The sequence below is a fragment of the Armigeres subalbatus genome, chromosome 1, assembly GCF_024139115.2.
Source record: "Armigeres subalbatus isolate Guangzhou_Male chromosome 1, GZ_Asu_2, whole genome shotgun sequence".
Classification (NCBI taxonomy): domain Eukaryota; kingdom Metazoa; phylum Arthropoda; class Insecta; order Diptera; family Culicidae; genus Armigeres; species Armigeres subalbatus.
In genome coordinates this window covers 254,329,401-254,352,063 of record NC_085139.1, presented here as the reverse complement: position 1 = coordinate 254,352,063, position 22,663 = coordinate 254,329,401, and the positions used below count along the sequence as shown (strand labels likewise).

Here is a 22,663-nt window from a genome sequence, read left to right as displayed (position 1 = left end):
GGATTTCTGGAGGAACTTCCGAAGGAATGTCTAGCGGAATTTCTGGAGTAATTCCTGGCAGAACTTCCAGAGAAACCCCTGGCGGATCTTTTGGAGGATTTTCTAGCGGAACTTCAGAAGGAAATCCTTAAGGAACTTTCGGAGGGATTCTTGGCGAATCGTCCGGAGAAATTTCTGGCGGAATTTGAGAAGGTAATCCTGGCGAAATTTCCGGAGGAATTCTTGGCGGAGCTTCCGAAGGGATTCCTAGCGGAACTTCCAGAGAGATTTTTGGAGGATCTTCGGGAGAGATTCGTGAAGGAACTTCCGGAGGGATTCTTGGCGTAACTTCCGGATTCCTAGAGGAACTTCCGGTGGAATTCCTGGCGGTATTTCCAAAGAAACTCCTGACGAACCTTCCTAAGGAACTCCTATCAAAACTTCAGAAGGAAATCCTGACGGAACTTTTGGAGGCATTCTTGGTGCAACTTCTGATGGTATTCCTGGCGAAACTTCAGAAGGATATCCTTAAGGACCTTCCGAAGGGATTCTTGGCGCAATTCCGAAGGGAGTCTTACAGAAACTTCCGGTGGAAATCCTGGTGGAATTTCCGGAGTAATTCCAAAAGGAACTTCCAGAAAAATTCCTGGAAACTTCTGGAGGGATTTGCGGCAGAACTTACAGAAAAACTCCTAGCGGATCTTTCGGAGGAGTTCCTGGTGGAACCTCAGAAGGAAATCTGAATGTTTCGGAGAAATTCCTGGAGGAACTTCTCGAGGGATTCTTGGCGGAACTTCTGGAGGGATTCTTCGCAGAACTTTCAGAGGGATTCCTGGAGGACTTCCGGAGGATTTCCTGGCAAAACTTAAGAAGAAAATGCTGACGAAATTTCCGGAGGGGTTCTTGGCGCAACTTCCGGAGGGATTCCTGGCCTATCTTCTGAAGGAATTCCTAACGGAATTTCTAGCGGAACTTCAGGATTTTCTAGCGGAACTTCAGAAGGAAATCCTTAAGGAACTTCCGGAGCGATTCTTGGCGAATCGCCAGGAGAAATTTCTGGCGGAATTTGAGAAGGTAATCCTGGCGAAATTTCCGGAGGGGTTCTTGGCGGAACTTCCGAAGAGATTTTTGGCGGAACTTCCAGATAGATTCCTGGAGGATCTTCCGAAGAGATTCGTGGAGGAACTTCCGGAGGAATTCGTAGTGCAACTTCCGAAGGGATTCCCAGAGGAACTTCCGGTGGAATTCCAGGCGGAATTTCCGGAGTAACTCCTGGCGGACCCATCAGAAGAACTCCTAGCGAAACTTCAGAAGGAAATCCTGACGGAACTTTTGGAGGGATTCATGGCGGAACTTCTGATGGTATTCCTGGCGAAACATCAGAAGGATATCCTTAAGGAACTTCCGAAGGGTTTCTTGGCGCAATTCCGAAGGGAGTCCTACAGAAACTTCCGGTGGAAATCCTGGTGGAACTTCCGGAGTAATTCCAAAAGGAACTTCCAGAAAAATTCCTGGAAACTTCTGGAGGGATTTGCGGCAGAACTTCCAGAAAAACTCCTAGCGGATCTTTCGGAGGAGTTCCTGGCGGAACCTCAGAAGGAAATCTGGAACTTTCGGTGGAATTCCTGGAGGAACTTCTCGAGGGATTCTTGGCGGAACTTCTAGAGGGATTCATGGAGGAACTTCCAGAGGGATTCTTGTAGGACTTCCGTCCGGAGGAATTCGTGGAAAAACTTCAGAAGAAAATGTTGATGGAATTTCCGGAGGGATTCTTGGCGCAACTCCCGGAGGGATTCCTGGCCTATCTTCTGGAGGAATTCCTAACGGAAAGAACGAATTTATGACGGAACTATTGGAGGGATTCTTGGCGTAACTGCCGGGGTGATTTATGGTGGAACTTTCGAAGCAATTCCTAGCGGAATTTTCGGAGTAATTCCTGGCCGATCTTCTGTAGGAATTTCTAGCGAAATTTCAAAAGGAATTCCTGACGGAACTTCCTGAGAAATACCTGGAGGATATTCCGGAGGAATTCCTAGCGTGAAGTTCTGCGTGAAGGGGTGAAGGAAATTCTGACGTAACTTCCGGAGGGATTCTTGGCGAAACTTCCGGAAGGATTCTTGGCGAAACTTCCTGATAGATTATTGGAGAATCTTTCGGAGAGATTCGTGGAGGAACCTCTGGAGGGATTCCTAGAGGAACTTGCAGTGGAATTCCTGGCGGAATTTCCGGAGTAACTCCTGGCGGAATTTCCAAAGAGATTCCTGGCGGACCTTCCAGAGGAACTCCTAGCGAAACTTCAGAAGGAAATCCTGACGGAACTTTTGGAGGGTTACTTGGCGAAACTTCCTAAGGGATTCCTGGCGGAACTTCAGAAGGAAATCCTTAAGGAACGTCCGAAGGGATTCTTGGCGCAACTTTCGGAGGGATTTGTGGAGGATCTTCCGGATTCTTGGTGATACTTCAGAAGAAAATCCTGACGGAATTCCTGGCGGAACTTCTGGAGGAATTCCGAACGGAACTTCAGAAGGAATTCTTGACGAAACTATGGGAGGGATTCTTGGTGAAATCTCCAGAGGGATTCATATAGGAACTTCTGGAGGGATGCCGGCGGAATTTCAGGAGGGATTCTTGGTGGAACTTCCACAGGGGTTCTTGGAGGAGCTTCGGGAAGGATTTCTGGAGGAACTTCCGGAGGGATTTCTGGAGGATCGTCCTAGCGGAATTTCCGGAGTATTTCCTGGCGGATCTTCTGGAGGAACTTGTAGCGGAACTTTAGAAGGAAATCCTGACGGAGCTTTCGGAGGGATTTTTGGCGTAACTTCCGGAGGGATTCCTGGAGGAACTTCCCGAAAAATTCTTGATTGAATTTTTGAAGTAATTCCTGACGGAAATTCCAGAGAAACTCCTGGTGGACCTTCCAGATCTTCTGGAGGAATTTCTAGCGAAACTTCAGAGGTTATCTTTACGCAACTTTTAGAGAGATTCTTGGTGGAACTTACGAAAGAATTCCTGGCAGATTTTAAAAAGGAAAACCTGATGAAACTTTCGGATCGATTCTTGGCGGATCTGGATAAATATCTGGCGGATCTTCCGGTGAAACTCCTAGCGGAACTTCAGAACGAAATTCCGACTGAACTTCCGGAGGGGTTTTGGCGGAACTTCCAGAGAAACTCCTAGCGGATCTTCCGGAGGAATTCCCGAGGGGAATCCTGAACTTCTGGAGGGATTCCTGGAGGATCTTTTGGAGGGATTTATGGAGGAACTTCCGGAGAGCTTCTTGGTGCAGCTTTCGGAGAGATTTCTGGATGATCTTCCGGAAGAATTCCTTGCGGACCTTCAGAAGTAAATACTGACGGGACTTTTGAAGGGATTCTTGGCGGAACTTCCAAAGGGATACCTGGTGGAATTTCCGGAGGGATTTCTGGTGGAACTTCAGACAAATATTCCGGGGGGATTCTTGGCGGAATTTATCGAGAGAATCTTGGCGGAGCTTCCGGAGGGATTCATGGAGGAACTTCCGGAGAGAATCCTGGAGGATCTTCGGAAGAGATTCGTGGAGGAACTTCCGGAGGGATTCTTGGCACAACTTCCGGAGGGATTCCTAGAGGATCTTCCAGTGGAATTCCTGGCGGAATTTCCGGAGTAACTCCTGGCAGAATTTCCAAAGAGACTCCTGGCGGACCTTTCAGAAGAACTCCTAGCGAAACTTCAGAAGGACATCCTGACGGAACTTTTGGAGGGTTACTTGGCGAAACTTCCGAAGGGATTCCTGGCGGAACTTCAGAAGGAAATCCTTAAAGAACTTCCGAAGGGATTCTTGGCGCAACATTCGAAGGGATTCTTGGCGCAACTTTCGAAGGGATTTTTGGATGATCTTCAGGATTCCTGAAGATATTTCAGAAGAAAATCCTGACAGAATTCCTGGCGGAACTTCTGGAGAAATTCCGAACGGAACTTCAGAAGTAATTCTTGAAGAAACTATAGGAGGGATTCTTGGCGGAACTTCCAGTGGGATTCATGGAGGAACTTCCGGAGGGATGCCTGACGGAATTTCAGGAGGAATTCTTGGCGGAATTCCGCAGGGGTTTTTGGCGGAGCTTCGGGAAGGATTTCTGGAGGAACTTTCGGAGGGATTCATGGAGCAACTTCCGGAGGGATTTCTAGGGGAACTTCCGAAGGAATTCCTAGCGGAATTTTCGGAGTATTTCCTGGCGGATCTTTTGGAGGAATTTCTAGCGGAACTTCAGAAGGAAATCCAGACGGAGCTTTCGGAGGGATTCCTGGAGGAACTTCCCGAAAAATTCCTGATTGAATTTTTGAAGTAATTCCTGACGGAAATTCCAGAGAAACTCCTGGTGGACCTTCCAGATCTTCTGGAGAAATTTCTAGCGAAACTTCAGAGGATATCCTTAAGGAACTTTTGGAGAGATTCTTGGGGGAACTTCCGAAAAGATTCTTGGCGGATCTTCAGAAGGAAATCCTGATGAAACTTTCGGAGTGATTCTTCGCGGATGTGCCGGAGGATTTCCTGATGAAATTCGGATGGAACTTCCGGAGGGTTTTTGGCACAACTTCTAGAGAAACTCCTAGCGGATATTCTGGAGGAATTTCAGAGGGTAATCCTGAACTTCTGGAGGGATTGCTGGAGGAAAGGGATTCTTGGCGGAACTTCCAAAGGGATACCTGGAGGAACTTCCGGAGGAATTTCTGGTGGAACTTCAGACGAAATTTCCGGGGGGTTTCTTGACGGAATTTCCTGAGGGATTCTTGGCGGAGCTTTCGGAGGGATTCATGGAGGTACTTCCGGAGGGATTTTGACGCAACTTCCAAGGGGATTCCTGGCGGAACTTCCAGAGAAACTCTTGCCGGATCTACTGGAGGAATTCATAGCGGAACTTCAGAAGGAATTCCTGACGGATCTTTCGAAGGGATTCTTGGCGGAACTTCCAGAGGGATTCCTGGAGGAACTTTTAGAGGGATTCCTGAAGGATCTTCCGTAGGGATTTTTGGAGGAAGGCCCGAAAGGATTCTTGGCGCAATTTCCGAGGGATTCCTGGAGGAACTTGCGGAGGAATTCCAGGCAAAATTTTCGGAGGAATTCCTAGCAACGATTCCAGAGAAACTTTTGGCGGATTTTCTGGAAGAGTTTCTAGCGGATCTTCAGAAGGAAATCCTGACGCAAATTTCGGAGAAATTCTTGGCGGAGTTTTCAGAGAGATTCCTGGAGGAACTTTCGGAGGGATTCCTGATGGAATTTCCGGATTGATTCGTGGTGGAACTTCCGGAGGAATTTTTGGTGGAACTTCCGGAGGGATTCCTAGAGGATCGTCTACAGGAATTCCAGGCGGAATTTATGGAGTAATTCCTGACAGAACTTAAAAAACTCCTGCTGAATCTTCTGGAGGAATTCCTATCGGAACTTCAGTAGGAAACACTGACGGAGCTTTCGGAGGGATTCTTGGCAGAACTTCCGGAGGGTTCCTGGAGAATCTTCCGGAGAGATTGGTGGAGGAACTTCCGAAGAGATTTTTGACGCAACTTCAGGAGGGATTCCTAGAGGAGCGTCGAATTCCTGGTGAAATTTCCGGAGTAACTCCTAGCGGAACTTCCAGAGAAACTCCTGTCGGATTTTCCAGGGGAACTCCTAGCGAAACTTCGGAAGAAAATCCTTAAGGAACTTCCGGAGGAATTCTTGGTGGAACTTCCTGAGGGATTCATGGTGGATCTTTCGGAGGAATTTCTAGCAGAACGTCAGAAGGAAATCCAGACGAATTTTTCGGATGGATTCTTGGTGATACTTCCGGAGCGATTTCTGGAGGAGCTTCCTGAGGAATTTCTGGCGGATCTTCCGGAAGAATAACTGTCGGAACTTCCACAGAAATTCCTGACGGAACTTCCGGAGGGTTTCTTGGCGAAAGTTCCACATAAACCCATGACCGTTCTTCCAGAGGAACTCCTGGCGGAAATTCGGAAGAAAATCCTTAAGGAACTTCCGGAGGAATTCTCGGCGGGACTTCTGAAGAGTCTCCAGGATAATCTTTTGGTTAGATTTCTGGAAGAACTTCTAAAGGGATTCTTGGCGAACTTCCAGAGAGACTCCTGGCGCGAAGCATCTCATGAATGCGAGCGTCCCACCACGCAGAATTGTGATCATTATGATCCACAATAACGTCATTCTTCTTGCGGGCGTCTCACCAACGCAAAAGAAGACTTTCATGAATACGAGCGTCCCAAAACGCAGGATTGTGATCATTACGATTCACAGTAACACCATTCTTCTTGCGGGCGTCCCACCAATGCAGAGGAAGAATCTTATGAATACAGGCGTCCTACCACGCAAAATTGTGGTCATTCCACAATAACACTATTCTACTTGCGGGCGTCCCACAAACGCAGAGGAAAAACCTCACGAATACGAGCGTTCCACCATGCAGAATTGTGTTCATTACGATTGCCAATTACACCATTTTTCTTGCGGGCGTCCTACCAACGCAGAGAAATACCTCACGAATGCAAGCGTTCCACATCGCAAAATTATCAGATCTACAATAACACTCTACTTCTTGTGGCCGACCCACCAACACAGAAACACTTGTATGCTATTCACGCAGAATTGTGATCCATTTACTGTACTGTGGTTCAGGATACAGATTTACGCGGAAAGATGCATTTTACGCCAAAACTATTTTTTATTAAGAAAAAAAAAGTTCTTCTACAAAGCTGCTCGGAATAGTAAGGCTATTATTTTGGTGTTATCAAAGAAACAAGTTTTTTTTTGCTGAATAGGGACATGCAATGTTCTACAAAGTTGTAGCGCAGCTTATTACAATAAATTTGTCTAAAAAAAGCTTTTTCTGTGGCTCTTACTGAGAAACTGATTTGATTTCGTTTCCAATACTACAATAATTATGGATGCCGGAATTTTCCGTTGGGTGGATTTATTTGCCGCCTTCATTCCAAAGGTATTTATTGAGTGAATTCTATTTTATTATGGGACGTTATTTAACCCGTCGAAAATAGCAAGACAAGCAAAATGCGTGGTTTTTCGTTCAACGGGACGCTACTTTCTGGTTCCTGGAAGCTTCCAGGCATTTAATCGAGAGAATTGTTTTTTTTACTTCGTTCAAATCAGTGCAACGATACAGAACGTAGGCACACAAGTGAATCTGTATAAATTAATTGTTAATGGCAGGATAAAAGGTTTACCGTAGGTCGCGGAAATTGACAGTAACCGGTGTGGATGGCACCCAGAAACAAATAAAACGGGCTGCAAAATTGATGACGGTTTTTATCGCGTCGAGAAGTGAACATAAGGCTTTTATCGATTATGGTCAACAATAACTGGGTTATTCAAGGAATGAAAGCTTTTGACGTAGATGCACAGACGATGTTTTGCATTTACGACAAAAATTAAAGCCAGGGAGGGATGTTCATCAAGTTTTGAAATCTTGGCTAACAAAAACAATGCTTGTTCAATTCTGATGTCGTATGCTTGGCTAATCATTTTATTCTCGCAATTAGTTCCCAAATGTAAGAATTTATAACTGATGGAAATTCATCAATGAATGATTCACCCTAATGGCTCCCCAGGGAAAACCGAAAGCCCCAGGGGACGAAAACTTCCTAACAAATAATATTGCTAACCACAAAGATCCAAAAGACATGTGCTAGAGGGGTCGGATGTTGATATAACATCGGAATGATTTCAAAAGAATTTCATGCTAACGTACTACCGGCGGGAGGATTGGATCCCCAATCCTCCCCCGCACCGAGCCGACTTTCACTGTTAGGGCGTAGAAAGCGCAGAAAATACGACCCTCGTCGTCAGCGTCGCTCTATGACGTTCTTCTGGAACAGGAAATGGCCTCCGAATAGAGCCACTACTGCTGCTAAGAGGAAAGAATATCACCGAATCGAATGGGCGAATTCAGATTATGTAGATGTGGCAGGAGGCCGCATGTCAAAATAGTGTAGCAGGAGAGTTTACGACTGCCGGCTGTCAGCCCCAGAACAGACAGATAGACAGATACAGAAGCCGGTTGGTCGGTCCATCAGGTCGGACGGAAGGGACCAGATGGACCCGAAGCTAATAAATGTTCCCTCGAGTGCGGCTGCTGCTGCTGGTGGTGCGTGGAATCGTCTTGCCGTGAGGAGAAGGATGAATGGCGAAATTGATTGGATCCGGTCTCGGTCATGTGTTGCGTTGTCGTCGGAGTTGTTAGAGAACCTACATCACGAAGGGAATCGTGGAAGGAGGGAATTATAATGCGATTAGATCGGATGTAAAGTTCTTTGCCGTTCCTTTCTTCTGAATGGCTCGATTATGATAGGCTGATGGATGCTCGGGAATGGCATGTACCGGGAAACAGAATGAGCAATATTTTCTAGCGTTCATAATTTTCTTGATTGATTAGCGATGTAGATTCCCTAATTGTGCTTTTACATCAGACAATCGTAAATGATTGGTTAATTGAGATTGGCATCCTTGAGATCTAGGTCATTTTTAATTCGGAAAATATTGTCTTTAAACCTCGAATGACTTTCGATAAAGCTTCGATCAAAGCGAAGGGTTTTTGTTTGAAAACTTCCCATATTTCTCACATGACCAAAATTTTCCCATAGATTGGATACGAATGGACATTTTTATATTTAACATGGTACTTCGTTACAAACTAATTCTCCGTGCTTTTAATCAAGATCTCACAGTTCAAAATTTAAGGCTTCAGAGGTCTGTTCATATATCCGAGAGACATCTGAAAACGCCAAGGATAGTTTGAAGAATGTTTTCGAAAGCTATTCCAAAAATGTCTTCCAAAAATTCTTCAAAATTTAAGTGGAATAAATCCGGAAATTCCTTCGCAACTTCCTCCAGAAACTTCCCCTAAAGATTTTCCAGGAATCCGGTATCCTGAACGGATTTGTCCTTAATTCCTGAAAGGATTTTACTTGGAATCCTGAACGAATTCCACTCGGAGTTTTGAACGGATTTCACTCGGAATCCTGAACGGATTCCACTTGCAAATCCTGAACGGATTCCACTTGCAATCCTGAACGGATTCCTCTCAGAATCCTCAACGGATTCCACTTGCAAATCCTGAACGGATTCCACTTGCAATCCTGAACGGATTCCTCTCAGAATCCTCAACGAATTCCACTCGGAATCCTCAACGGATATGATATACGAATGCAAAAATGGTAACCTGGCTTAGAAACCTCGCAGTTAATAACTGTGGAAGTGCTTAATGAACACTAAGCTGCGAGGCTGCTCTGTCCCAGTGTGGGGGTGTAATGCCAATAAGAAGAAGATGATGGTTCATATTAATGACAATTCTATTTTTGCTGATGAGCAATTTGGTTTTCGCCATGGGCATTCAACCACTCATCAGTTATTAAGAGTTACGAATTTAATTCGGCTCAACACATCTGAAGGATATTCGACTTGATACAGACAAAGCATAATTGACAGTGTTTGACATAAAGGTTTGATTGTAACATTGATGAAATTTAATTTCCCTTTGTACATTATTAAACTGATCCAAAATTATTTATCAGATCGCTCACTGCAGGTAAACTATCAGAATTCTAAATCTGATAGATTATCTGTAAGAGCTGGTGTTTCCCAAGGCAGTATACTGGGGCCCATATTGTATAAAATTTTTAATTCTGACTTACCTGATTTACCACCAGGGTGTCAAAAATATTTGTTTGCAGATGACACGGGCCTCTCAGCCAATGGGCGAAGCCTTCGTGTCATTTGTAGTAGATTGCAAAAAAGTTTAGATATTTTCTCCATTTACTTAAAAAAATGGAAAATTACCCCGAATGCTTCCAAAACTCAGCTTATAATTTCTCCGCAGTGATGCAAATTTAGTTTTTGATCCAAAAGAATGTAGGTACATGTAAAATTTTAGGGAAATAAAAAATTACAAAATGGAAACCTCGAAAAAAATCATGATTTCACAGATATGTTCTTCAAAACATCCGAAATAAATAGTAGAACCAAATCAATGCAAAGTGGCATAAATATTTAATCCCTCTCGTGCTTTATAGGCATAATAAGGTAAGTATCGGACGGCACAAAAGTCTAACGTTTTGATCAATGGCAGTAAAGGGGAGTTTTCATTCCATCGACATAATAATCCGAACGGATTCCACTTGCAATCCTGAACGGATTCCACTTGCAATCCTGAACGGATTCTTCTCAGAATCCTCAACGGATTCCACTCGGAATCCTCAACGAATTCCACTCGGAATCCTCAACGGATTCCACTCGGAATCCTCAACGAATTCCACTCGGAATCCTCAACGGATTCCACTCGGAATCCTCAACGGATTCCACTCGGAATCCTCAACGAATTCCACTCGGAATCCTAAACGAATTCCACTCGGAATCCTAAACGAATTCCATTCGGAATCCTGACCGTGTTCCACTCGGATTCTTGAACGGGTTACACTCGTAATCCTGAAATGATTCCACACGGAATCCTGAACGGATTCCACTCGGATTCCTGAATAAATTTCACTCGGAATCCTCAACGGATTCCACTCGGAATCCTCAACGGATTCCACTCGGAATCCTCAACGGATTCCACTCGGAATCCTCAACGGATTCCACTCGGAATCCTCAACGGATTCCACTCGGAATCCTCAACGGATTCCACTCGGAATCCTCAACGGATTCCACTCGGAATCCTCAACGGATTCCACTCAGAATCCTCAACGGATTCCACTTGGAATCCTCAACGGATTCCACTTGGAATCCTCAACGGATTCCACTTGGAATCCTCAACGGATTCCACTTGGAATCCTCAACGGATTCCACTCGGAATCCTCAACGGATTCCACTCGGAATCCTCAACGGATTCCACTCGGAATCCTCAACGGATTCCACTCGGAATCCTCAACGGATTCCACTCGGAATCCTCAACGAATTCCACCCGGAATACTTAACAGAGTCTACTCGGAATTCTCAACGCATTCCACTCGGAATCTTCAACAGATTCCACTCGAAATCCTCAACAGAATCCTCAGCGGATTCCACTCGGAATCCTCAAAGGATTCCACTCGGAATCCTCAAAGGATTCCACTCGGAATCCTCAAAGGATTCCACTCGGAATCCTCAAAGGATTCCACTCGGAATCCTCAAAGGATTCCACTCGGAATCCTCAAAGGATTCCACTCGGAATCCTCAACGGAATCCTCAACAGATTCCACTCGGAATCTTCAACGAATTCCATTCGGAATCCCCAACGGATTCCACTCGGAATCCCCAACGGATTCCACTCGGAATCCTTAACGGATTCCACTCAAAATACTCAATGGATTCCACTCGGTACCCTCAACGGATTCCACTCGGAATCCTCAACGGATTCCACTCAGAATCCTCAACGGATTCCACTCGGAATCCTCAACGGATTCCACTCGGAATCCTCAACGGATTCCACTCGGAATCCTCAACGGATTCCACTCGGAATCCTCAACGGATTCCACTCAGAATCCTTAACGGATTCCACTCAGAATTCTCAACGGATTCCACTCAGAATCCTCAACGGATTCCACTCGGAATCCTCAACGGATTCCACTCGGAATCCTCAACGGATTCCACTCGGAATCCTCAACAGATTCCACTCGGAATCCTCAACGGATTCCACTCGGAATCCTCAACGGATTCCACTCGGAATCCTCAACGGATTTCACTCGGAATCCTCAACGGATTCCACTCGGAATCCTCAACGGATTCCACTTGGAATCCTCAACGGATTCCACTCGGAATCCTCAACGGATTCCACTCGGAATCCTCAACGGATTCCACTCGGAATCCTCAACGGATTCCACTCGGAATCCTCAACGGATTAAGATTTCACTCGGAATCCTCAACGGATTCCACTCGGAATCCTCAACGGATTCCACTCGGGAGCCTCAACGGATTCCACTCGGGAGCCTCAACGGATTCCACTCGGAATCCTCAATGGATTCCACTCAGAATCTTCAACGTATTCCACTCGGAATCCTCAACGGATTCCACTCGGAATCCTCAACAGATTCCACTCGGAATCCTCAACGGATTCCACTCGGAATCCTCAACGGATTCCATTCGGGATCCTCAACGGATTCCACTCAGAATCCTCAACGGATTCCACTTGGAATCCTCAACGGATTCCACTCAGAATCCCCAACGGATTCCACTCAGAATCCACAACGGATTCCACTGAGAATCCTCAACGGATTCCACTCAGAATCCTCAACAGATTCCTCTCGGATTCCTCAACGGAATCCACTCAGAATCCTCAACATATTCCACTTGGAATCCTCAACGCATTCCACTTGGAATCCTCAACGGATTCCACTTGGAATCCTCAACGGATTCCACTCGGAATCCTCAACGGATTCCACTCGGAATCCTCAACGGATTCCACTCGGAATCCTCAACGGATTCCACTCGGAATCCTCAACGGATTCCACTCGGAATCCTCAACGGATTCCACTCGGAATCCTCAACGGATTCCACTCGGAATCCTCAACGGATTTCATTTAGAATCCTCAACGGATTTTACTCGGAATCTTCAACGGATTCCATTCGGGTCCTCAACGGATTCCATTCGGGTCCTCAACGGATTCCACTTGGAATCCTCAACGGATTCCACTCGAAATCTTCAACGGATTCCACTCGGAATCCTCAACGGATTCCACTCGGAATCCTCAACGGATTCCACTCGGAATCCTCAACGGATTCCACTCGGAATCCTCAACGGATTCCACTCGAAATCCTCAACGGATTCCACTCGGAATCCTCAACGGATTCCACTCGGAATCCTCAACGGATTCCACTCGGAATCCTCAACGGATTCCACTCGAAATCCTCAACGGATTCCACTCGGAATCCTCAACGGATTCCACTTGAAATCCTCAACGGATTCCACTCGGAATCCTCAACGGATTCCACTCGGAATCCTCAACGGATTCCACTCAGTATCCTCAACAGATTCCACTCAGAATCCTCAACAGATTTCACTCGGAATCCTCAACGGATTTCACTCGGAATCCTAAACGGGCTCACCTCGGAATCATCAACGGACTCCACTCGGAATCGTAAACGGACTCCACTCGGGATCATCAACGGATTTCACTCGGAATTCTCGACGAATTTCACTCGGAATCCTCAACGGACTCCACTCGGAATCCTCAACGGATTTTACTCGGAATCCTCAACGGATTCCACTCGGAATCCTCAACGAATTCCACTCGGAATCCTCAACGGATTCCACTTGGAATCCTCAACGGATTCAACGGATTCCACTCGGAATCCTCAACGGATTCCACACGGAATCCTCAATGGATTCCACTCGGAACGGAACGGATTCCACTCGGAATCCTCAACGGATTCCACTCGCCATCCTCAATGGATTCCACTCGGAATCCTCAACGGATTCCACTCCGAATTTTCAACGGATTCCACTCGGAATCCTCAACGAAGTCCACTCATAATACTCATCGGATTCCACTCGGAATCTTCAACGGATTCCACTCGGAATCCTCAACGGATTCCACTCGGAATCCTGAACGTATTCCACTCGGAATCCTCAACGAATTCCACTCGGATTCCTCAACGGATTCCACTCGGAATCCTTAACGGATTCCACTCGGAATCCTGAACGGATTCCACTCGGAATCCTGAAAAGATTTCACTTGGGATCCTGAACGGATTCCACTTGGAATTCTCAACGGATTCAACGGATTCAACGGATTCCACTCGGAATCCTCAACGGATTCCACTCGGAACATAACGGATTCCACTCGGAATCCTCAACGGATTCCACTCGGAATCCTCAACGGATTCCACTCGGATTCCTCAACGGAATCCACTCGGAATCCTCAACGGATTCCGCTCGTATTCCTCAACGGATTCCACTTGGAATCCTCAACGGATTCAACGGTTTCCACTCGGAATCCTCAACGGTATCCACTCGGAACGGAACGGATTCCACTCGAAATCCTCAATGGATTCCACTCGTAAATCCTCAACGGATTCTACTCAGATTTCTCATTGGATTCCACTCGGAATCCTCAACGGATTCCACTCGGAATCCTCATTGGATTTCTCTCGGAATCCTTAATGGATTCCACTCGGAATCCTCAACGGATTCAACTCGGAATCCTCAACGGATTCCGCACGGAAACCTCAACGGATTCCACTAGGAGTCCTCAACGGACTCCGCTCGGATTCCTCAACGGATTCCGCTCGGATTCCTCAACGGATTCCACTCGGAATCCTCAACGGATTCCACTCGGAATCCTCAACGGATTCCACTCGGAATCCTCAACGGATTCCACTCGGAATCCTCAACGGATTCCACTCGGAATCCTCAACGGATTCCACTCGAAATCCTCAACGGATTCCACTCAGAATCCTCAACGGATTCCACTCGGAATCCTCAACGGATTCCACTCGGAATCCTCAACGGATTCCACTCGGAATCCTCAACGGATTCCACTCGGAATCCTCAATGGATTCCACTCGGAAATCATCAATGGTTTCCACTCGGAATCCTCATTGGATTTTACTCGGAATCCTCATTGGATTCCACTCGGAATCTTCAACGTATTCCACTCGGAATCCTGAACGGATTCCACTCGGAATCCTGAACGGATTCCACTCGGAATCCTTAATGGGTTCCACTCGGAATCCTCAACGGATTCCACTCGGAAACCTAAACGGATTCCACTCGGAGTCCTAAATGGATTCCGCTCGGAAATCCTCAATGGATTCCACTCGGAATCCTCATTGAATTCCACTCGATTTCTCATTGGATTCCAATCGGAATCTGAAATGGATTCCACTCGGAATCCTGAATGGATTTCACTCGGAATCTTGAATGGATTTCACTCGGAATCCTGAATGGATTCCACTCGGAATCCTGAACGGATTCCACTCGGAATCCTGAACGGATTCCACTCCGAATCCTCAACGGATTCCACTCGGAATCCTCAACGGATTCCACTCGGAATCCTCAACGGATTCCACTCGGAATCCTCAACGGGTTCCACTGGGAATCCTCAATGGTTTCCACTCGGAATCCTCAACGGATTCCACTCGGAATCCTGAACGGATTCCACTCGGAATCCTGAACGGATTCCACTCGGAATCCTGAACGGATTCCACTCGGAATCCTGAACGGATTCCACTCGGAATCCTGAACGGATTCCACTCGGAATCCTGAACGGATTCCACTCGGACTCTTGAACGGGTTCCACTCGGAATCCTCAACGGATTGCACTCAGAAACCCGAACGGATTCCACTCAGAAACCCGAACGGATTCCACTCGGAATCCTGAACTGATTCCACACGGAATCTCTAACTGATTCCACTCGGATTCCTGAATAAACTCCATTCGTAATCCTGAACGGTTTCCACTGAAAACCTCAACGGATTCAACTCGGAATCTTGAACAGATTTTACTCGGAATCCCAAACGAATTCTACTACGAATCCCAAACGGATTCTACTCGAAATCTTAAACGGATTCCACTCGGAATCCCAAACGGAATCCACTCGGAATGTTGAACCGATTCCACTCGGAATTCTGAACGGATTCCACTCGGAATCCTGAACGTATTCCACTCGGATTCTTGAGCGTGTTCCACTCGGAATCCTGAACGGATTGCACTCGGAATCCCGAACGGATTCCACTCGGAATCCTGAACTGATTCCACTCGGAATCTTGAACGGATTCCACTCGGATTCCTGAATAAATTCCACTCGGAATCCTGAACGGATTCCACTAGGAATCCTGAACGAATTTTACTCGGAATCCTGAACGGTTTCCTCTTGCAATCCTGAAAGGATTCCTCTCAGAATCCTCAACGAATTCCTCTCAGAATCCTCAACGGTTTCCACTCGGAATCCTCAACGGATTCCACTCGGAATTTGGAACGGATTCCACTCGGAATTTGGAACGGATTCCACTCGGAATTTGGAACGGATTCCACTCGGAATTTGGAACGGATTCTACTCGGAATCCCGAACGGATTCCACTCGGAATCCCGAACAGATTCCCCTCGGAATCCCGAACGGATTCCACTCGGAATCCTGAACGGATTCCACTCGGAAACCCGAACGGATTCCACTCGGAATTCTGAACGGATTCCACTCGGAATCCTGAACGGATTCCACTAGGAATCCTGAACGGATTCCACTCGGAATCCTCAACGGATTCCACTCGGAATCCTCAACGGATTCCACTCGGAATCCTCAACGGATTCCACTCGGAATCCTCAACGGATTCCACTCGGAATCCTCAACGGATTCCACTCGGAATCTTCAACGGATTCCACTCGGAATCCTCAACGGATTCCACTCGGAATCCTCAACGGATTCCACTCGGAATCCTCAACGGATTCCACTCGGAATCCTCAACGGATTCCACTGGAATTCCTCAACGGATTCCACTCGGAAACTTTAACGGATTCCACTCGGAATCTGAAACGGATTCCATTCGGAATCCTCAACGGACTGTACTCGGTATCCTCAAAGGATTGTACGAATCCCACTGAGATATCCGTTGAGGATTCCGAGTGGAATCCGTTGAGGATTCCGAGTGGAATCCGTTGAGGATTCCGAGTGGAAATCGTTGTGGATTCCGAGTGGAATCCGTTGCGGATTCCGAGTGGAATCCGTTGCGGATTCCGAGTGGAATCCGTTGCGGATTCCGAGTGGAATCCGTTGAGAATTCCGAGTTGAATCCGTTGAGGATTCGCAGTGGAATCCGTTGAGGATTCCGAGTGGAATCCGCTGAGGATTCCGAGTAGAATCCGTTGAGGATTCCGAATGGAATCCGTTGAGGATTCCGAATGGAATCCGTTGAGGATTCCGAGTGGAATTCGTTCAGGATTCCGAGTTGGAATCGTTCAGGATTCCGAGTAGAATCCGTTCAGGATTCCGAGTGGAATCCGTTCAGGATTCCGAGTGGAATCCGTTCAGGATTCCGAGTGGAATCCGTTCAAGATTCCGAGTGGAATCCGTTCAGGATTCCGAGTGGATTCCGTTCAGGATTCCGAGTGGAATCCATTTAGGATTCCACTCGGATTTCTCATTGGATTCCAATCGGAATCTGAAATGGATTCCACTCGGAATCCTCAATGGATTCCACTCGGAATCCTTATTGGATTTCTCTCGGAATCGTTAATGGATTCCACTCGGAATCCTCAACGGATTCAACTCGGAATCCTCAACGGATTCCACTCGGAATCCTCAACGGATTCCGCACGGAAACCTCAACGGATTCCACTCGTAATCCTCAACCTATTCCACTCGGAATCCTCAACGGTTCCACTGGGAATCCTCAATGGTTTCCACTCGGAATCCTCAACGGATTCCACTCGGAATCCTGAACGGATTCCACTCGGAATCCTGAACGGATTCCACTCGGAATCCTGAACGGATTCCACTCGGAATCCTGAACGGATTCCACTCGGAATCCTGAACGGATTCCACTCGGAATCCTGAACGGATTCCACTCGGACTCCTGAACGGGTTCCACTCGGAATCCTGAACGGATTGCACTCGGAATCCCGAACGGATTCCACTCGGAAACCCGAACGGATTCCACTCGGAATCCTGAACGGATTGCACTTTGAATCTTGAATGTATTCCACTCGGATTCCTGAATAAACTCCATTCGTAATCCTGAACGGTTTCCACTCGAAATCCTGAACGGATTCAACTCGGAATCCTGAACAGATTCCACTCGGAATCCTGAATGGATTCCACTCGGAATCCTGAACGGATTCCACTCGGAATCCTGAACGGATTCCACTCGGAATCCTCAACGGTTTCCACTCGGAATCCTGAACGGATTCCACTCGGAATTCTGAACGGATTCCACTCGGAATCCTGAACGGATTCCACTCGGATTCTTGAGCGTGTTCCACTCGGAATCCTGAACGGATTGCACTCGGAATCCCGAACGGATTCCACTCGGAATCCTGAACTGATTCCACTCGGAATCTTGAACGGATTCCACTCGGATTCCTGAATAAATTCCATTCGTAATCCGGAACGGATTCCACTAGGAATCATGAACAGATTCCAATCGAAATCATGCACGGATTCCACTTGGAATCCTGAAAGGATTCCTCTCAGAATCCTCAACGAATTCCTCTCAGAATCCTCAACGGATTTCACTCGGAATCCTCAACGGATTCCACTCGGAATCTTTAACGGATTCCACACGGAATTCGGAACGGATTCCACTCGGAATCCGGAACGGATTTCACTCGGAATCTGGAACGGATTCCACTCGGGATCCTGAACGGATTTCACTTGGAATCCTGAACGGATTTCACTCGAAATCCTGAACGTTTTCCACTCGGAATCCTGAACGGATTGCACTCGGAAACCCGAACGGATTCCACTCGGAATCCTTAACTGATTCCACTCAGAATCCTGAACGAATTCCACTCGAAACCTGAACGGATTCCACTAGGAATCCTGAACGGATTCTACTAGAAATCCTGAATAGATTCCACTCGGAATCCGCAACGGATTCCACTCGGAATCCGCAACGGAATCCACTCAGAATCCTCAACGGATTCCACTCGGAATCCTCAACGGATTCCACTCGGAATCCTCAACGGATTCCACTCGGAATGCTCAACGGATTCCACTCGGAATCCTCAACGGATTCCACTCGGAATGCTCAACGGATTCCACTCGGAATCCTCAACGGATTTTACTCGGAATCTTCAACGGATTCCATTCGGAATCTGAAACGGATTCCATTCCTCAACGGACTGTACTCGGTATCCTCAAAGGATTGTACGAATCCCACTGAGATATCCGTTGAGGATTCCGAGCGGAAACCGTTCAGGATTCCGAGTGGAAACCGTTCAGGATTCCAAGCGGAATTCGTTGAGGATTCCGAGTGGAATCCGTTGAGGATTCCAAGTAGAATCCGTTGAGGATTCCGAGTGGAATCCGTTGAGGATTTCAAGTGGAATCCGTTGAGAATTTCGAGTGGAATTCGTTTAGAATTCCGAGTGGAATCTGCTGAGGATTTCGAGTAGAATCCGTTGAGGATTCCGAATGAAATCCGTTGAGGATTCCAAATGGAATCCGTTGAGGATTTCGAGTGGAATCCGTTTAGGATTTCGAGTGGAATCCGTTGAGGATTCCGAGTGGAATTCGTTGAGATTTCCTAGTGGGATCCGTTCATGATTTCGAGTGGAATCCGTTTAGGATTCCAAGTGGAATCCATTCATTAATCCGAGTGGAACACGTTCAGGATTCCGAGTGGAATCCGTTCAGGATTCCGAGTGGAATCCGTTCAGGATTCCGAGTGGAATTCGTTCAGGATTCCGAGTGGAATCCGTTCAGGATTCCGAGTGGAATTCGTTCAGGATTCCGAGTGGAATCCGTTCAGGATTCCGAGTGGAATCCGTTTAGGATTCCGAGTGAAATCCGTTTAGGATTCCGAGTGGAATCCGTTTAGGATCCCGAGTGGAATCCGTTTTGGATTCCGAGTGGAATTCGTTTCGGATTCCGAGTGAAATCCGTTTATGTTTCCGAGTGGAATCCGTCCAGTATTCCGAAAGAAATCCGTTCCATGTGGAATGCGTTCAGGATTCCGAGTGGAATCCCTTGAGGATTCCGAGTGAGATTGTACTCGGAATCCTGAACCGATTGCTCTCGGTATCTTGGATGGATTCCACTCGTAATCCTGAACGAATTCCACTTGGTTTCCTGAATGATTGCCACTCGGAATCCTGAACCGATTCCACTCGGAATCCTGAACGGATTCCACTCGGAATCCTGAACGGATTCCACTCGAAATCCTCAACGGATTCCACTCGGAAACGTAAACGGATTCCACTCGGAATCCTGAACGGATTCCACTAGGAATTTTGAACGGATTCCGCTCGGATATTTAATCGGATTCCACTCGGAATCCCGAACGGATTCCACTCGGAACCCCGAACGGATTCCAGTCGGAATCTCTAACAGATTCCACTCGGAATCCCGAACAGATTCCACTCGGAATCCCGAACGGATTCCACTCGGAATCCCGAACGGATTCCACTCGGAATCCCGAACGGATTCCACTCGGAATCCCGAACGGATTCCACTAATTCCATTCGGAATACTCGACGGATTTTACTTAGAATCCTGAACCAATTTCAATTAGGAATCTTGAACGGAGTCCATTAGAAATCCTGAACGGATTTCACTCGGAATCCTCAATGGATTCCACTCGTCAAGAAGAAGAAAGAAGAAGGAAGAAAGAAGAAAGAAGAAAGAAGAAAGAAGAAAGAAGAAAGAAGAAAGAAGAAAGAAGAAAGAAGAAAGAAGAAAGAAGAAAGAAGAAAGAAGAAAGAAGAAAGAAGAAATAAGAAAGAAGAAAGAAGAAAGAGAAAGAAGAAAGAAGAAGGAAGAAAGAAGAAAGAAGAAAGAAGAAAAAAGAAAGAAGAAAAAAGAAAAAAGAAAGATGAAAAAAGAAAGAAGAAAAAAGAAAGAAGAAAGAAGAATGAAGAAAAAAAGAAAGAAGAAAATAGAAAGAAGAAAAAAGAAAGAAGAAAAAAGAAAAAAGAAAGAAGGAAAAAGAAGAACGAAAAAAGAAAAAGCAGAAAAAAGAATAATGAAAAAAGCAGAAAGAGAAACAAGATGAAAGAAGAAAGAAGAAAGAAGAAAGTAGTAAGATGAGAGAAAAAAGAAGCATGAAGAATGAAGAGAGAAGAAAGAAAAGATAAGAAAGAAATAAGAAGTAAGAAGAAAGAAGAAAGGAGCAAGAAGAGAGAAGAAAGAAGAAAGAAAAAAGTAGAAAGAGGAAAGAAGGAAGAAGAATGAAAGAAGTAGAAAGAAGAAAGAAGATAGAAGAAAGAAGAAAGAAAGATAAAAAGAAGAAAGAAATGAAGTTCGACAACTGTTCTCGACAGGGTAGGTGAATCGTGGTAGGTGGATTCAAGCTTCAGTTCCTGCATTCAAAGTTAGTGGACGGCATAATTCGTTTCCGAGGCCGGTTGCACAGCGCTCGATTACCCATCGAAAGAGAACAGCAGATCGTGCTTCTGTCCAATAATTGCCTGACCGAACCTTCTTCTTATTGGCATTACATCCCCACTCTGGGACAGAGCCGCCTCGTAGCTTAATATTCATTAAGCACTTCCACAGTTATTAAATGCGAGGTTTCTAAGCCAGGCTACCATTTTGCATTCGTATATCATGAGGAAGAAGACACTTTTATGCACAGGGAAGTCGAGATAATTTTCAATCCGAAAATTGCCTAGACCGGCATCGGGAATCGAACCCAGCTACCCTCAGTATGGTTTTGGTTTGTAGCCGCCGCACGGCTAAGGAGGGCCCACCGAACCTATTGTTACGAAATAATGTCAGCAGACGCTTAATGCTGATCCTGATCCGGTTAGTTATACGTACGCTTATCTAACCGTAGTACAAACTCTTCGCTTGTCAAGGCGTACATCGTAGTTTACATACGTCTGCGCATTATCCGCATATTCCGGACAGTATAAACTGTCCGATGTTTTCAATGTTTTCGACAACAGGGCCGGTTTCATCATCATCCTCAAGGACGAGAAGAATCCGGTTTCTTGAACGAGTCACCAATGTCCACCCGGTCCAAACGGATGAGTACGTGTTCCAACAGCAACATCTATAGTGTTGGTACGACCGAGCGTGGTATTCCGAAACTATGGCTTCTTTCGATCGAAATTGATTTCGCAACCATCATCAACGATTTGCCTTCCGTTTTGCAAGAAGGGATTAGATTCTAGTCCCTACTCGGAGAAATGAGTCGCCAGACGTGTAACTGGCCCAAGCTAGGGATGATCAAGCAGTTCCAGGATCAACTATAAAGAATTAAGTCTTTCATGCGGTTTCGCCCATGATCACCACTTAAAGAGAGCCTGAAACGAAGAAATCCTTCTTACAAAGCAAGGAAGAGTAGTTGTAAAGTGCCTTTTTTATATGTCTAGATAGCTTGTTATAGTTGTCATAATGGAACTTTTCCATATATTCAGATATGTTACAAAATGTTTTCGCTTTGCACCGGAAAAATATTTTTCAGAAGTTCAAAATTGTTTGTAAATATGCTTGGATTCAAACTCTGATAAGAAAACTAGCCACAAGCAACTATGTAATAAATACAACTGGTAACAACAAACCGTATAAAACTTTAATCTGTTGACGCTTGCTACTATTTTTGCAACTGTTTGTCTATATTCGATTTTGATGGAGACATTGTGAGGACCACGAGTTAGATTATCATTCGATCACCAGCAGTGCTTCGAACATCTTGTATTAAAATTTTGTAAAATACTTTGTAAAAATACATTCTTCAATTTCATTTCATTCTATTTTTATCTTTCTTCTATTTACAGTTAATTTCGACCATTTCCAAATACTGAGAAACATCGGCAAGGGAAGCTTTGGGAAGGTAAGGAAAACATATTCATGCATACTTCCACATCTCCGCCACAGGGTAGATACTCGTGTTATTCAGCCCGTATTTCATTTTCGTCTTGTTACTCAGAATTACTCAATTATCGGTAAGCCTACGATAAGATACTTCCTTTGCTCGGCATAGGACTTTATTTACGACTAGGATAAACATTGGATACCCTAGGGTTGATTAATTTAGCCATTCCTCTACTTCCAAATTTACGTTCATTATCC

At 45.8% G+C, this 22,663-nt stretch overlaps 1 protein-coding gene across 2 annotated transcripts in view; it reads left to right on the top strand.

Moving 5' to 3' along the window:
* LOC134212897 (serine/threonine-protein kinase 32B-like) overlaps positions 1 to 22,663 on the top strand; it is a 219,275-nt gene that overhangs the window by 64,648 nt on the left and 131,964 nt on the right. For both annotated transcript variants that reach the window (XM_062691201.1, XM_062691210.1), the window contains exon 3: positions 22,369 to 22,424. In XM_062691201.1, the coding sequence (XP_062547185.1) occupies positions 22,369 to 22,424 (56 nt within the window). The remainder of the gene's footprint in view (positions 1 to 22,368; positions 22,425 to 22,663) is intronic.